Source organism: Vigna unguiculata, chromosome 4 (assembly GCF_004118075.2).
Source record: "Vigna unguiculata cultivar IT97K-499-35 chromosome 4, ASM411807v1, whole genome shotgun sequence".
NCBI classification, from domain to species: Eukaryota; Viridiplantae; Streptophyta; class Magnoliopsida; order Fabales; family Fabaceae; genus Vigna; species Vigna unguiculata.
The window spans coordinates 8,184,321-8,200,617 of NC_040282.1; the positions used below are offsets into that span (position 1 = coordinate 8,184,321).

The 16,297-nt window shown below is 33.0% G+C and overlaps 2 protein-coding genes, 1 long non-coding RNA gene and 2 pseudogenes across 3 annotated transcripts; 3 read left to right on the forward strand and 2 right to left on the reverse strand.

Moving 5' to 3' along the window:
- Positions 1–838: 838 nt before the first annotated feature.
- On the reverse strand, positions 839–1,765 carry LOC114180314. Its single transcript, XR_003603667.1, has 2 exons — positions 1,686–1,765; positions 839–1,174 (listed from the first exon to the last, which is right to left on the reverse strand). It is a non-coding gene; the product is annotated as an uncharacterized LOC114180314 (long non-coding RNA).
- Positions 1,766–5,746: 3,981 nt separating this feature from the next.
- LOC114180447 lies at positions 5,747–7,846 on the forward strand (annotated as a pseudogene).
- A 907-nt stretch (positions 7,847–8,753) lies between these two features.
- Positions 8,754–10,666, reverse strand: LOC114180448 (pentatricopeptide repeat-containing protein At1g63070, mitochondrial-like). The gene has a single exon (XM_028066765.1). It carries the CDS (start codon positions 10,664–10,666, stop codon positions 8,999–9,001), a length of 1,668 nt encoding a protein of 555 aa, XP_027922566.1. The 3' UTR covers positions 8,754–8,998.
- Positions 10,667–11,605: 939 nt separating this feature from the next.
- On the forward strand, positions 11,606–13,753 carry LOC114181966. The gene is made up of 6 exons (XM_028068680.1): positions 11,606–11,754; positions 12,462–12,517; positions 12,605–12,733; positions 12,805–12,939; positions 13,179–13,271; positions 13,376–13,753. Exons 3-6 carry the CDS (start codon positions 12,622–12,624, stop codon positions 13,450–13,452), a joined length of 417 nt encoding a protein of 138 aa, XP_027924481.1. The 5' UTR covers positions 11,606–11,754; positions 12,462–12,517; positions 12,605–12,621; the 3' UTR covers positions 13,453–13,753.
- LOC114180449 lies at positions 13,490–16,297 on the forward strand (annotated as a pseudogene).

Below are 16,297 nucleotides of genomic sequence, written 5' to 3' on the forward strand. Positions count from 1 at the left end.
AATAAGTAATAGGAAAAGTGAGTAGCATGCTAAAACTTCAATTGTTTGATTGGTGACAACACCTTCCATGAAGTGTTGGAATTATCCCAACACTTTAATTTCTCATATCTTTTCTGGAAACACTTTGTAAGATCACAATCCCTTTGTTCATATTGCAATCCTTTCCAGACTGTCCAACAAAATCTTTCTTGGTGAAACATGTGTTCATTTTCTAATGCAATCATTCCACTCAATATAAAGATCTTCCTCCAATGGGGACCACAACAAAATGCGAACGTGGAAACCACATGGTTGTCGAATGCTAGATTCTCTAACTTGACCAAAGTCAATGGTTCAAGCTCAATTTAACACTTTTCCCACAAATATCCAACTTCAGTGACAATCTTATTTGAAGCACCATTAGAAACTAAATATAAACTAACAAACAAAAAATCAAACTTTTAATTTTCCATATTATGATAAACTAACCCAAATCTATCTGATCCAATTCCTGTTTAATCCCCACCCCAGGCTACCACAACTCATAATTTTTGCACAACAGGTAATAATTACATGATATTAAACTGAGCACAAACATCATTCTTCTTCATTGGTTCTAAATTCATTCATGACTTGGTTACAAGGTTGGAGAAGAGGTTGGTTTAATGCCATTAGATGATAAAGACCCCACATCTGGCTAGAGAAAATGCAAGGTCTACATAACAATTTAAGAATCAGGTCCATGTTTGATATAGCTTATTTTTTAAAGCGTAAAAAAAAAACTATCTCAAGAGAGTTTGTTAAAATAAGTTATTGTTTCATCAAAATAAGTTAATGCAGACAAGCAACAACAGTTCCATTTCTAGGATTGAGTGTAGTACTAATAGTATATAAACTTGGGGAAAAAAATGTACACACTTGCAGTAACAGACTAGATAACTGAAAACCTAAATGCTTCAAGATTCTCCCAGAAAACACTAACATTTTCCACCCAGTTGACAATGCAATGACAAGCTTTTTCTCACTATATAGCAGGTCAAGGCATCTTACTTTCACTTGTCATTTAAGGTTACAAGCGATTTGAGCAATCCAGGGCTTATCTTGTCTACAAGAACACCTGACTCTGATAGAAGGTAAGCTTTTTCCTTCATAATGCTCTGTAGTTTCTTTGACTCAAAGTCAAGCTTCGCTTGATCTGTAAATAATTACATGGTCAGTAAAAAAGTATAGCAAGCAATTTTTATTGGAAATAAGTTTTTCGATAAAAGGACTTCACTTATAGCTATAGTTCAAAGTTTGGACAATTATAATAGTAACGATCAATAAAAGAACATGAATGGAGATAGTCAGTCTCAACACAACCTATAAATTGTAATGTTGGTGTCATGTCATTTGCTTATATAAGTAAAGATTATGTATTACACAATTAAACATAAATTAATATAAAAAATAATCATAAAGTCCCATGTCAACAATTCAGATATAGTTCTACACAAAGAATAATTCTTTTAAGTGGCATTAGCATTCTGAAACCGCAACAACGCAGTAGACAAAAGCCACATTTAGGTAAAATTACATTCTTTTCATTGTTGCAACAATTGCAATTACAATGACTGAAGATAACCAACGTGGGTGAACATCTAGGGAAATTTTCTGACTTTCTTTTAGTATTTTTCAAATGGTTAGAAAATAGGGTGGCCAAAAACCTGTTTCCAATATAGTATGAGCTGCATGAAATGGTATTCTGGCAAACAGATCTGTTCCTGGAAACATCATCCATGTCGGCTCATAAGTGTTATGGTTGCCACAGGTGTTGCAAACCTCCTAAACCAAAGGTCTTGAGCTCCTAGCAACTCCCTTCATCATTGACTCGAAAGGAGATGGAACACTGCTTGTTGTTGTTCGAGCCATTTTCCTTAATACATTATCTAGAGAAACTTAGTAAAATATTATAAAAACAACAATCATTCAGTTGAATCAAAATGGAAAAATAATGCTATTTGTTAAGGCAAAGAAAGGCAACACCGTAACTCACAGAAAGGAAAAAAAAAGATGACTTTTTAGACATAAACAACATAATCAAATTCTTTAGCATATTCAACTCAGAAGCAAAAGACATAAATCAATGACAAGGCTGAAACTAAACACTTTACGACATTTGCATAAACGCATTAGAAATTCTCACCGGGTGCAGAGGCGATTGGACCTCGAGCTAGGGTTTTTAAAATAAGGGATTTTCGAACCTAAGGATGCAACCCACAAAGGACAAATTCAAATTGAATGCAATTGGGAGAACAACAACTTTCTTTAATATAAACACATTCTTCGGAACTGAAATAGAGTTCGATGCACGTACCCATGGTTATCAAACTCGCGAGTTGACTCGTACACCCGTACAAGTCTGCGAGTCATGACAGTGTTCACGGGTTAACTCGTATATAAACTCATTTTTTTTCAAACTCGTAGTGAACTCGGAGTAAACTCGTGGACTCGTACCAGACTCGCGAGTTCGAGAGCGAGTCACCGAATTCGAAGAACCAGACGAAATGACACAAAAACATGTTGTTGGCTTTCGGATTTTAAGCCCAAACCAAAACCCCAATGCTCCAAATCGAAAATCCAAGCGAAAACAGAGATTGAAGCCCAACTCGAAAACCCTAATCGAAGAAGAAGAGAAGATAGAACTTGAAAACATTGACCTATTTCGAAATCTCAGCTTCGGTCATTCACGTCGCAGCTCCGATCGTCTCGCACAACAACTCTGATCGCCTCGCGTGGCAGCTCCGTCGGGACGCTGGTTCAGTGGCGTCGTTGATCCCTCTTTCTCTTTTCCCTCTTTTGAAGTAATGACATACGTATATAATATATATTTCTTTGTTTTTTTATTTCATTTTTTTTACTTTTACTAATCATTATATATATATATGTATATATATATTATATAAATTATATATCTTTCTTTGTTTTTTCATTTCATTTTTTTTCTTTGGCTTTCGTTGTTGTTCTGTTACATATATATAATATAGATGTAGTTTTGTTTTATATTTAATTTATTTTTGGTTTTCTAAAATTTAAATTATTTGATTTTTAATTGATTGAGATTGGTTTATAATGTTCGGAAGTGAGACTGACATTCAAATTCTTGTGATCCTAATGAAGAAGATGATGTTGGAGATGATATAAGTAGATGATTGGAGTCAAAAAGTTGAAGTTATTTATGTTTTTTTTTATTCATATTAACTTATGTGTTTGCTGAAATTTGAATTTATATAATAATCATGTTTCTTGAACTAAGTTATTTTGTAATTATTGAACTATTGTTTACTATTTGCATTAATTGTGGTGATTAAATTATGAATTGGTATGATACTATATATAATTTTTTATATGAAGTAGGGGTATAGTAGATTCGTACGAGTCTACAAGTCAGGTCTACGAAGCTCTCACGAATCTACATAGACTCTCGACTCTAATAACCTTGGTTCAACCTATAGCAAACTATGGGCCTACATCTATATGCGCATTTCATCCACCATAAAAATGGATTGGTTTTTTCTCTCTGGCATTATAGAGTGGTCTCGACTAAACGACCATTGTGTGCAAAAAGAAGAGATCAAGTTCAGCAAGCAAGTGCGAGTAAAAATGGATTGCGAAGAGTTGCATATACCTCAGGGAAAACGTGAGAGTGTAAATATTGAAAGGAAAAATGAAAAAAAAAGAGCAAATCGTGAGTTTCGATTCGCTGATAAAGCTCCATTGTAATATGGAGAGTTAAAGGATTCAACAACCCTGAATGTGGGATTCAAATGGCAGATGAATGAATTGAGAAAATAACAATGAAAACCTATTTTCTGATTCGGTACCAAAATGCAGACAGCAACCAATAATAGATCACGCGGTGCGGTGGACAAGAAAATGAAGAAGATGAAGGAAGAGGGAAGGAGAGATGGAGAATGATAACGAAACAGAGGCTACGGTCGAAGTGATCGTCGGTGGATTCCGGCGCCGGAGCAGAGAAAATCGCAGGCAAGAAGAAGGCGGCAGAGTGTGCGAGTGGAGATAGAGAGTGTCAATAGCTAGGGATTAGTCGAGAAAGTGTGTAATGAACCACCTTCATATTTTCCCTTTTTTATTTTTATTTTTTGCAATTCCTACTTTTATTTTTCCACAAATAAAATAAATAAAAGATGTCTGGTCTCATTTTTTGCACATCATTTCCGGCCATCGATTGTGACCCAAAATTTGCTATCAACCAAACCGGTACTCGATTAACCATTTAAAATATATATATATATATATATATATATATATATATATATAATAAAACAATAATTCTACTTAAAAAAGATTTTTGTTTACGACTATTAAACAAATTATTTTTCAACTTTGTTCTAACTAATTCTTTACAAAATAAATATTTCTGTTGTGAGAGAAAAATTTGTTAGAGATAATGATGGACATCTGAACGCATTTTTTATTGTGTGATCTTAGAGTTTGAACTTGAATTCTTAATATTTAAATTTATTATTACTATAATTATATTTTTATATAAAAATTAGTTTCGAATATTAAAATTTAAGTTATTCTTTAGGTTTTTAAAGAAATAATAACTTCAATGTTTGATTAGTACTAAAATTAAAATATGTTTTTAAAAAATTATATAAAAATTAGACTTCTTTCTTTGTTAATGAATATGATCTAATTAGTATGTGGTGTTTTATTTTAATCTAATTTTATTTAATTTTTTATCAATTTTTTTAAAATATTAGGATGGAACGTGTGAAGAAGCATGACATAATTATATAACTAATTATAATGTGTTTTTTAAATATATGTATGCATGTGTGTATCAAAACAGATTATAATCACTATGAAGATGCATTATGGATATGATTTTTTTTAAAGTACATCTATAATCTATCAATAAAAAGTTTGGGCAATTTTAAAAAAAAAAATTACAAAAGGTGCAATACTTTTTGAGAAAAGGAAGTTTTTTTCATGAATATGCAAAATACTATTCACTATAATTACCTTTTTTAATTTAATTATTTTCATTAATTATTCGTTAAATTGTATTGACTGATAATTAATATGTGTGTGTGTTTTATACTATATTTGCTCTCTAAAAATGTCTCAAGTTTTAAATAATTTGATTTTTTTTAACATTATTGTTTGTATGTGTGTGATTCAATTACACTTTTTTTTTTTATTTCTTTCATTGAAAATGTATTATAAACTTCTTGTTATGGTGTATTTTCATGTGTACTATTTTATCAATTTTTTTATCTTGATATAAATTTCTGAAGTTTCGTCCTATTTCTTTTTACAGTTTCCAAAATTACTTTTCTTTATTGTATTTTTCATGGATTTCTAATCTAGAAAAAGTTAAAGTCCATGAAATTTTGTTTTTTTATTCAAACATATATTTTTTTATGTATAATTCAAACATATATTATTTTTTCATTTATTTTTTTACTCTTGTTTATTTTTGTGATTTGTTTTCAATAACATTATATTTTTCCTATGTTACAAACACTTACAAATATTTATATAATTATACATAAGGAGGATTCTCTATCTTATGTCTATATATATTTTTTTAATTTATCCTTTTGAATATAATTACACATTTCTTGTCAATTAATATATTTTGATACGGAATATCTTATAAATAATTAATTAACAACTGAAATTTGTGGAAGGAAAAATAAATTTCACTTTACAAATTATAACATTGAATCCCTGAAGAAAACTATATGATTGGTAAATTTTAAAGTCTAGGGTTTTTCGTAAGTGGCACCGAAGAACACCAACGCAACAGAACGAACCTAAAGAGATTCTGATTCAGCGGCTCGGAGAAAGACACAAGCGCAAGAAGAGAAAGGTGAAGAAGGAAGCAAGGAAGGGTGAGGTGTGTATTTCATATATTAATTGTTTTTGTACAATAATTGTTTTTTTTCTTTTGTATTAATTTCGGTATTCTTCTGTGTTTATTTTAGGCTCTGCAGATTTCAATGGCGGATTTGGAGGGTGCAGAAGGTTACAAGCCTTCTGCAGAATACGTGGAAGACAGCAATGATGCTCTGATCAACTTGACTGACTCAACTGAACTTTTGTTTCTTAAGTTGCCTTCTTCCAATGTAAGTTTCTCCTTTATGCCTTTGTTTGGTTATTTGTTTTGAACTGAATCTGAACTGCTAATACCAACTAAATGAAAAAGAAAAATCACTAAGGATTGATATTGTTGTTCATCACAAAGTGGAAAATCAAGTGTAGTTTCAAGCAAATTTAAAAAATAGAAGTGAGTGAATTGACTTCAGTTTTCAAACAATTAGGTTTTTTTGTTTTTTTTTTATCAAGCCTATCCACTAAGCGTAAGCGGAGTTTTAATTGTGTTAGATTCTGATTGGTGATTAAAAGTTCCCGTGTATGTTTCATGTTAATTTTGTTGTGCTAGCTAGCTCTCATTAAGGAGTGTAGAAAAATACATTTCTGTATATTACCTCTATTCATTTGCTTACATTTATCCCCTTACTTTATTATAGGAGACCGGTCAATTTTATAACTTTTTAAGGTTGAGTTCTATTCAAATGAGCTGGTATGTGTATTGGCGGTGTTTCGTTCCATCTAGGAGTTAGATGGTGGAAGAGCCCTGCTTGGTGTTGTGTTAATTATTATTGCCATTGCTGTCTTGCTTGATGTGTGTATGATGTTGTCCAGGATTTTTTGTCTGACATACATGGAAAGAAATTGTCTCTCACACTTCATAATGATGGTAAACTAGCCCGCTTTAAGGGTTCATCAGGTAAATAAAATTAATCATCTGTGCCACGACCTATTTTTTTCAACTTAAATTTCTGCATAATTGATCTCTAAATTGGTGCTTTTCTTCTTTTTGTGTGTGTGTGTTGTAGATGAATATGATTGCTTTCTGCGAGTGCCTTAATTTTAATTTTATGTTGGCAGGTAAGGCATATGATTTTGTAAGCTTTTTCGGTCAGGAGCCAGACGAAACAGTTTTTGTTTCCTCTACAGAACCAAAAATTGGTAAGTATCCATAGATTTTGTTTTTTGTTTGAGAATTGTTGTGGCTCACAAAAGCAAGAGCTTTGTTGTTACTATTATTTGAGGGAGAATCTCAAGTTACAAGAACATGTAAGATGGGACCATGACTAATCTTTGTTCTTTGGTTATTTCAATGTAAGAATTATTTGAGAGTTATCACAGCTCTCCAAGAGAGCTTTATTGTTAGTTACTATAATCTGAGGTAAAATCTCAAGTCATTAGAACATGTAAGATGGGTTTATTTTGTAGCCTTTGAATTCAAGCATTAAGAGAAGTTATTTATTTCGCTTTACTGCAGCAAAGATTTCGATGCGAGTTTCAACCGTCCATTACCCTGATCCTAAAGAACTTGAGAACCTCAATTCAACCAACGTAAGACATGCACATCGACATTCTTCTGGAATCACAGGGACAACTTCATCTCGATACTTTCCTATGCAAAGTGGTGGACGTGCAGCTTCATCAAAAGGTAACAGACAGAAAAGCTCTTTGTCTGAATATACTGAGCCATCAAGTATTTCAAAAAAAGACACGAGTCTAATTCTAAATCTAAATCTAAATCTAAATTCAACTTGTCTGAGGTCTCACATGGTCACAGCAGTGGCATTTCCTCTATGTCCCCAGAATATTCTCATGAAGGAAAACCAAAGAGAAGAAAACTTACGGAATAACTATATAGGAAAGAATAGGGCAAGAGTTCTATGTTGTAAAAGGATGATGAATTTACGTTGTATTTTCTGTGGCTACCATTTTCCTCTATTTTTCAAATTGTCATTTGCTTCAGTTTCACAATGTTCATTAATTGAAGGACCTTTCTTTTCTAATTTTTATGTCTTATCTTTGTGTACTAATTCAGTTGTGTTCTTCCTATGGTTGGATTGTTTTGGTCCTAATAGTGTTTTTGAAACCCTGCTGGCATCACATTGTTAGGGCCTTTGTTGTCAAAACTGGACTGAGAATGAAATTTTGATAAAATTGTATTGTTTTTTACATAGGAAGAAACAGGAGAGAAAATACATGTGAAGGGGTTAAAGAATAATGTAAAGGTAATATTGTAAAATAGAATTCAAAAATAACTAAGTATGTAAAATTAGTTTCAGGCACAATGAAGGTTGATATAGAATGTATTTTGGAAATTACGTTTCTGGAACTAATTTCCAAAATATAAAATAAAACAAAAAAGAGAAAGAATGTCAACAGGGAAAAATACGTGAATTCATGAACCTAAAATTTAAACTTAGGCATAGTAGAATTCTGCAGGGCTTTCTTTCAGACGTGGTAAGTGCATATTAGGCTTATAAAAAATGAATGATTATTTTCAGTTTTTAATAAAATTTAATTAATTATTTCTAAATAAAGCATATCAATATTTGTATTTATGACGGGTAAAAAGATGTTTATTGAAAATGTAATATATTTATTATTTGCAATATAAATCATACATGTTAAAATAATTTATTAAAAAATGAAGGAAAAAAGAAAAAACAAGACAGGCCAATAGTGGAACAGGGTTTTAGGCCAATATGCTCAAGTTTTTGAACCGAACACTCAATTCACCTGTTTTTTTTTTTTTGATCATGGATAAATTAAAGTTAATGGATCAAAATAACTCATTCATTTAGTTTTAATCTAAATAGTTTTAAAAGTATTGTGTTGCTTTATTTATCTGTTGAATGATGATGAATCTCTCCTTAGTGATACAATATGCCTTGATATTGAGGATTGGTCTATAAGTGAAAAAATTGAAGATCAAAAACCCTTTCTTTTCTTTTATTCAATTTACAGTGATAAACTTGGAAGATTTTGCTAGGCAATGCAAGACTTTTAGAAGATACAATACAAACTGAAACTAAGATTGAGGGAAAAAGTTATGGTAAAATATAAGTATCATTATAAAACCTAAATTCTTCCAACTTCCAACAGTAACAGATTTGAATTTTGTTGCTCTAAATATTCATGTTTTGTCAATCTCCTCAGCCTTCTGAAATCTTTTAGTATTCTCCAGTAACTGACGTGCTATTTTTAGCTTGCCACACTTCTGAAACACCTGTTCAAAAATGTCTCTAGCATAAACTGATAAAGGAATACCCTTTTCCAGCATTGATTTCACTTTCTCATAAGCAGCATCTAGTTCACCTCCTCTGCACAACTTCTGCAACTTCTGGTTCTCCAATTTTCTATCCAATTTAACACACAGATCCAACCTACCATGTTCTCTCAAAAGACTCTCTACTAAATTGTATGTGTCAAAATTTGGAAGCAATCCCAAACCCAACATTTCAATCAGCAAATCATAAGCAACTTTCCGGTTCTTACCCTCACCATGACCATGGATCAGAGCAGTGTAGGTTAAATCATCAGGAAGACACCTGTTCTTGTTCATGATTTCAAAAACCCTGGTAGCATCCTTTAACTTTCCCAATTTACACAGCATAAGTATAACAGAGTTATAAACAACCAACTTTGGCTTTAAGCCAAGGCTCAACATCCTCCCAAACAAATCACTAGCTTCCTTCACTTTGTGACATTCACACAATGCCTTTATAACAACAGAGTAACCCTCATGAACACACCTCAGTTTTCTTTCCTCAACAATCCTCAAAACTCTACCAGCTTCTTCTGTGTTACCCAAACGACAAAGCTCACACATAACCTTAACCACAACAAAAGAACTAGGCAATAATCCAGCCTTAGAAGCTGCCCAAAACACTTGAACTGCAGGCTGCATTGCATCACTGTTTCCTCCCACGTTAGGAACTAATATAGTATATGGTCTCCGAGTGTTCTTCACTCTCACCTTCTCAACAGATCCTTCTTTTGCACTCGTCAAACACAGCTCCCCAATAAGCATATTAACAGCAGATCGAGTAGGGAGCACTCCAATCTTCTCCATTTGATTGAAAATCTCAAGGGCTGACTCTACTCTACCAAACTTACAAAACCCAACAATCATGTTACTGCAGGAGTAAGTATCAGGGGTTTCAATCTTGTGAAAGATTGAATGTGCAAGCTGAATCATCTCCAGAGATGATTCCCTCTTGCAGAGAACATAAAGCATGTTGTTGCACACAAGGTTATCAGGCTTACACTTGAACACAGTCTCCATATCCTCAAACAGTGACAGTGCTTCCTTGATTCTTCCTTGTCTCCCCAAAAACCTGATGCAAATGGCCAATGCCTTATGCGACACTCCACCCTTGTGAAACGCCACTGTGGTCAGCAAGCATTTGATGTCGTCAAAGAGCTTTCTTCTCCCCAAGAAATCGGCCATGTACTCAACCACTGAATCATCAAAGTGAAACCCCATGTGGGACCCGGCCAAGGAGAAAAATTTCAAGGTTTTGGCCCTACCCAGTTGCTTGTAGCCCCTCAAAGCGCCAAAAACGAGGTTGGAGGTTAATTCTCGCTTGTGGAGAGCAAAAACGCCAGCCATGTCGCTGTGGGCGCAAGAGACAAGATCAGAGAGAAGAGAGGAAGGGTTAACGACATGAGAAGGGGGTGAATTGCTGCGTGGGATTGGGAAATTGGGGTGAGTTTGGGGAGAAGAGGAATGAAGAAATCTTGAAGAAGCTTTGAAAACATGAACAGCGAAAACAGCGGCATTTCGAGGCCTGCAAAGCATTACAGTTTGAAAGACCAATGTTATGGTTTTTTGCTTTTCCTCTTTCTTAGTTAACTCGTAGAATCGTTTCTCAGTTCAGCAAGCTCGGTTGAACACTAGAAGATAAAAACGACAGCGGATTTGTTTGTTTGTTCGTAGGTATTGCATTTGTTTATTTATTGGTGTCTTTCTCAGATTTTGCCTTCCCACTTTCTCCTTTGAGTTTCTGGATTAAGGCAGGTTAGGGTTTCTCTTCTTAAGTATAAAAGAATTATTTGAAATAATATATATTAATTAATAATGGTGTATCTTCTATAACTATTATGTAAATAAAAAACTCATATACTTGTATCATCAATTCACCATTGACTTCTAGGGTAAATATTTAAAATAAAAAAGAAAAAAACATATTTTAATTTGAATTAAATTTCTATTCATGTAATCTACTTTGTTTTTATTTTCTTATATTTCACTTTATTGTAAATAATTTTTTTTAGACATTATTTATCTTTGGTCTAAAGCCAAATCTTGAAATGGCAACGAACTATCTTCATAAACAAAAAATATTGGAATTCTCCATATCATAATCTCCACTTTCTTTTTTCCTTTTTCTTTACAATATTAGATTTCTCAACATATCTATTATTATATTAGATATACGATGAACCCTATAAAAACAAATATGAAGGATTTAGAAGTGCAACTTGGTTAAATAGGTTTTCTGTTGCTTAACTTAATTTTTTAATCAAAATTTATTATATTTATGTCACGTTTTAAACGTCATGATATATTTATACTTCGACCATTTTCATTTTTAATATTAATTGAAAAATATATTTGATATATTAAATAAATTTAATAATTTATAAATAAAAAAATTAGATTCATACATTTATAAGATGGCCAGACTAAAATTTGATAAAGAAACTAATTTAAATTCTCACTAAAATTTTAAATTTAAGTAAAAAGAAGAAAAAAAATACTCACACGTGTGTGTGTGTGAGGACCCATTTCTCATTCGGTTTCTCTCCATTCACTTCACAAAGCAGTTTTACTCTTCCGCCGCCGTGGCAGTGGCACGAGCTCGTGCAATTCCCCCTTTTGTCAAGGTTCTTTCTCTCTATCTATTCACTATTTGAATTGAATGTAATGCTACTCTATAAACGATTAGAGTCTCTTTGTTTTGGTTTTACTCACCGTTGTCTATTGTTTATGCTCAATCCCTATTCTTGTTATTTGAATTAATATCATTGTTTTAATCAAGACCTATTCTTGTGCTCTTAATCCTCGTTGTCTTTGGGGTTCTCTTCGCCATGCATTGTCATTGTGATTTTAAATGAATGAGTCGGCTATTGTGTTCAAGAGAAATGTTGTGTTGAGGCTTGTGTACATTTTATGGTATTTGTTCTTTTATTCTCATCAAGAAACAGAGAATCGGGGTTTTGTTTTATTTTTAGCTTAATTTTTTTTTTTGTTGGGTCTGTTGATGATGCGTGCGGATATGCGTTTAGGGTATTCTATTTGTCAATCCACCCAATTCAGTGGTTTTAACTGTCTAACGAGATTGAACTGTTTTTGGATGTTATGGAGAAAGAAAATGTGATGCTACGTTTAATTTTGAGTGTGTTGAGATACTGGGATAAATGAGCACAAGTTATTTGTAGGCTTTGATTTAAGCAGCGACTATAGCGCTGTTGCATGGCACAATTCCTAGATCTGCATTTACTTCATGCGTTGAGATGTGGTTTTGAGATTCTAGCAATTTGTTCTGCTTTTGAGTTAATTTGTTAAATCAGTTTTCGTTTTCTTCTTGCAGAGCTTCGTCCTCCTTTGCATCTGTAGGCTCTGTCATTGTTTAGTTGGTCCTTCCAGGTTCGTCCTTGTGAATGCTTCTTATGCATTGTGTATACTTGATTCGTAGTTTGCGGATTAACCATAATATTTTTTGTTCACTCACAGGTTGAGTATTTGGTACAATGAAGGTAAAGAAGGCTAAAAGAGATCTGCATACTGGGGAAAAGAAGAAGAAAAGGAACAGGGAACAAAATGATGAAGTAGAGATACAAGCTACTGTGGAGGACGTTGAAGGTAACAGTGCTTTGTTTTCATAATCATCACCCTTTTGTTTGGCTGTGTCTGATGTAAAGTGTTTGTTTCAGTGGATAATGAAATACATGTTAGTGACACAAAGAAGGAGAAGGCTTCTGTCAACAAAAAAAGGAAGAACAAGGACAAAAGTCTAGTTAGGAAACGAAAACCGAAGGGTGAAGAAGTTGATTTGGAAGAGCAAAGCGGTGAGTTAGAAGTTATATGGAGTGTAGGCTAGTGTCAGAGTTTAAACTAGAATATATTTTATTTTCAATTGTTGTAGAACAATTGCTCATACTATTGTAGTACTATATATTGTGTTAATTTTCATTTGGTGGCATTATTTCTCCCTGTTCTGGCATTTGGTATAGACATCTTTTTATAAAAAAATACTTTAACTATGTCATCCTGATCATGTTCAACATATTTGGTTAAATGGTTACAGATGAAGTAGTAGATAATTGTCATTCTAGTGCTGAGGAGATACAAGACTTTGGTGGTCATAGAGATTTGGATACTGGAGCAGTTACCAAACCCTGTAAGAAAACACATTTTCTAGTTTAATTCGTTTTGTCATTTTGGAATGTAATATTTGAATTTATGCATTGGTTTCCCTCATGACAATTTTTATGATGTAGGTAGGTCAAAGAAAGATAAGAAAAAAAGAAAAAAGGAGGATAGAAATTCCCAGGATAAAGGAGAATGGTACAACAATCTGAAGGAAGTTTATACTATTTCCTCCGTGGATGATGACTGCTCAAAAGGAATGAAAAGTATGAATTGTTAATATTAAGCGCATTTCTTTTTGATTGATTTAAAACTCCAAAACATTAGACATCCATAACATGTTTAAACATTTAGAGATATCTTTCTTTCAATCTGTTGACAGAATGGATTGTACTGCACCTTTGAATTCTGTCCAGATTTGTCACTGATGTGTAGTTAAATGGTATTGTAAAAAGTATATTTACTTTCGTACTTAAAAGTTTTAGAATAAATTAAGTCTTTAGATAAGTCTCGAAACTCAGAAAAGAAAAAGATATTTAAAAGATAATTACACTTGTCAATTAATATATTTTGATACGGAATATCTTATAAATAATTAATTAACAACTGAAATTTGTGGAAGGAAAAATAAATTTCACTTTACAAATTATAACATTGAATCCCTGAAGAAAACTATATGATTGGTAAATTTTAAAGTCTAGGGTTTTTCGTAAGTGGCACCGAAGAACACCAACGCAACAGAACGAACCTAAAGAGATTCTGATTCAGCGGCTCGGAGAAAGACACAAGCGCAAGAAGAGAAAGGTGAAGAAGGAAGCAAGGAAGGGTGAGGTGTGTATTTCATATATTAATTGTTTTTGTACAATAATTGTTTTTTTTCTTTTGTATTAATTTCGGTATTCTTCTGTGTTTATTTTAGGCTCTGCAGATTTCAATGGCGGATTTGGAGGGTGCAGAAGGTTACAAGCCTTCTGCAGAATACGTGGAAGACAGCAATGATGCTCTGATCAACTTGACTGACTCAACTGAACTTTTGTTTCTTAAGTTGCCTTCTTCCAATGTAAGTTTCTCCTTTATGCCTTTGTTTGGTTATTTGTTTTGAACTGAATCTGAACTGCTAATACCAACTAAATGAAAAAGAAAAATCACTAAGGATTGATATTGTTGTTCATCACAAAGTGGAAAATCAAGTGTAGTTTCAAGCAAATTTAAAAAATAGAAGTGAGTGAATTGACTTCAGTTTTCAAACAATTAGGTTTTTTTGTTTTTTTTTTATCAAGCCTATCCACTAAGCGTAAGCGGAGTTTTAATTGTGTTAGATTCTGATTGGTGATTAAAAGTTCCCGTGTATGTTTCATGTTAATTTTGTTGTGCTAGCTAGCTCTCATTAAGGAGTGTAGAAAAATACATTTCTGTATATTACCTCTATTCATTTGCTTACATTTATCCCCTTACTTTATTATAGGAGACCGGTCAATTTTATAACTTTTTAAGGTTGAGTTCTATTCAAATGAGCTGGTATGTGTATTGGCGGTGTTTCGTTCCATCTAGGAGTTAGATGGTGGAAGAGCCCTGCTTGGTGTTGTGTTAATTATTATTGCCATTGCTGTCTTGCTTGATGTGTGTATGATGTTGTCCAGGATTTTTTGTCTGACATACATGGAAAGAAATTGTCTCTCACACTTCATAATGATGGTAAACTAGCCCGCTTTAAGGGTTCATCAGGTAAATAAAATTAATCATCTGTGCCACGACCTATTTTTTTCAACTTAAATTTCTGCATAATTGATCTCTAAATTGGTGTTTTTCTTCTTTTTGTGTGTGTGTGTTGTAGATGAATATGATTGCTTTCTGCGAGTGCCTTAATTTTCATTTTATGTTGGCAGGTAAGGCATATGATTTTGTAAGCTTTTTCGGTCAGGAGCCAGACGAAACAGTTTTTGTTTCCTCTACAGAACCAAAAATTGGTAAGTATCCATAGATTTTGTTTTTTGTTTGAGAATTGTTGTGGGTCATAAAAAGCAAGAGCTTTGTTATTACTATTATTTGAGGTAGAATCTCAAGTTAGAAGAACATGTAAGATGGGACCATGACTAATCTTTGTTCTTTGGTTAATGTAAGAATTATTTGAGAGTTATCACAGCTCTCCAAGAGGGCTTTATGGTTAGTTACTATAATTTGAGGTAAAATCTCAAGTCATTAGAACATGTAAGATGGGCCGGTGCTTGGTTCTACATCAAAAGTTGTCTGAGTAAATAGCCTTTACAATGGTGTTGGATTGGATGTACTTGCTGCAACATCCCTGAGTTAGTACCTCAAGCATATCTTTTTTTTTTTTTCCTAATATAGTCATAGTTAATGAGTTGTGATAGTAAGAGTTCATTTGCTCCACATTCTTTTCTTCTTTTAAAAATCACTTCTAAAAAGTTCCGATGTGTTTGTTTAACCTTCTAAAAACTTTTCTTTGTCGCTTTGTTTAATAGCACTTTTAATTCTTATAGGTTTTTAATTTTGTAGCCTTTGAATTCAAGCATTAAGAGAAGTTATTTATTTCCCTTTACTGCAGCAAAGATTTCGATGCGAGTTTCAACCGTCCATTACCCTGATCCTAAAGAACTTGAGAGCCTCAATTCAACCAATGTAAGACATGCACATCGACATTCTTCTGGAATCACAGGGACAACTTCATCTCGATACTTTCCTATGCAAAGTGGTGGACGTGCAGCTTCATCAAAAGGTAGCAGACAGAAAAGCTCTTTGTCTGAATATACTGAGCCATCAAGTATTTCAAAAAAAAAGACACGAGTCTAATTCTAAATCTAAATCTAAATCTAAATTCAACTTGTCTGAGGTCTCACATGGTCACAGCAGTGGCATTTCCTCTATGTCCCCAGAAAATTCTCATGAAGGAAAACCAGAGAGAAGAAAACTTACGGAATAACTATATAGGAAAGAATAGGGCAAGACTTCTATGTTGTAAAAGGATGATAAATTTACATTGTTTGTATTTTCTGTGGCTACCGTTTTTCTCTATTTTTCAAATTGTCATTTGCTTCA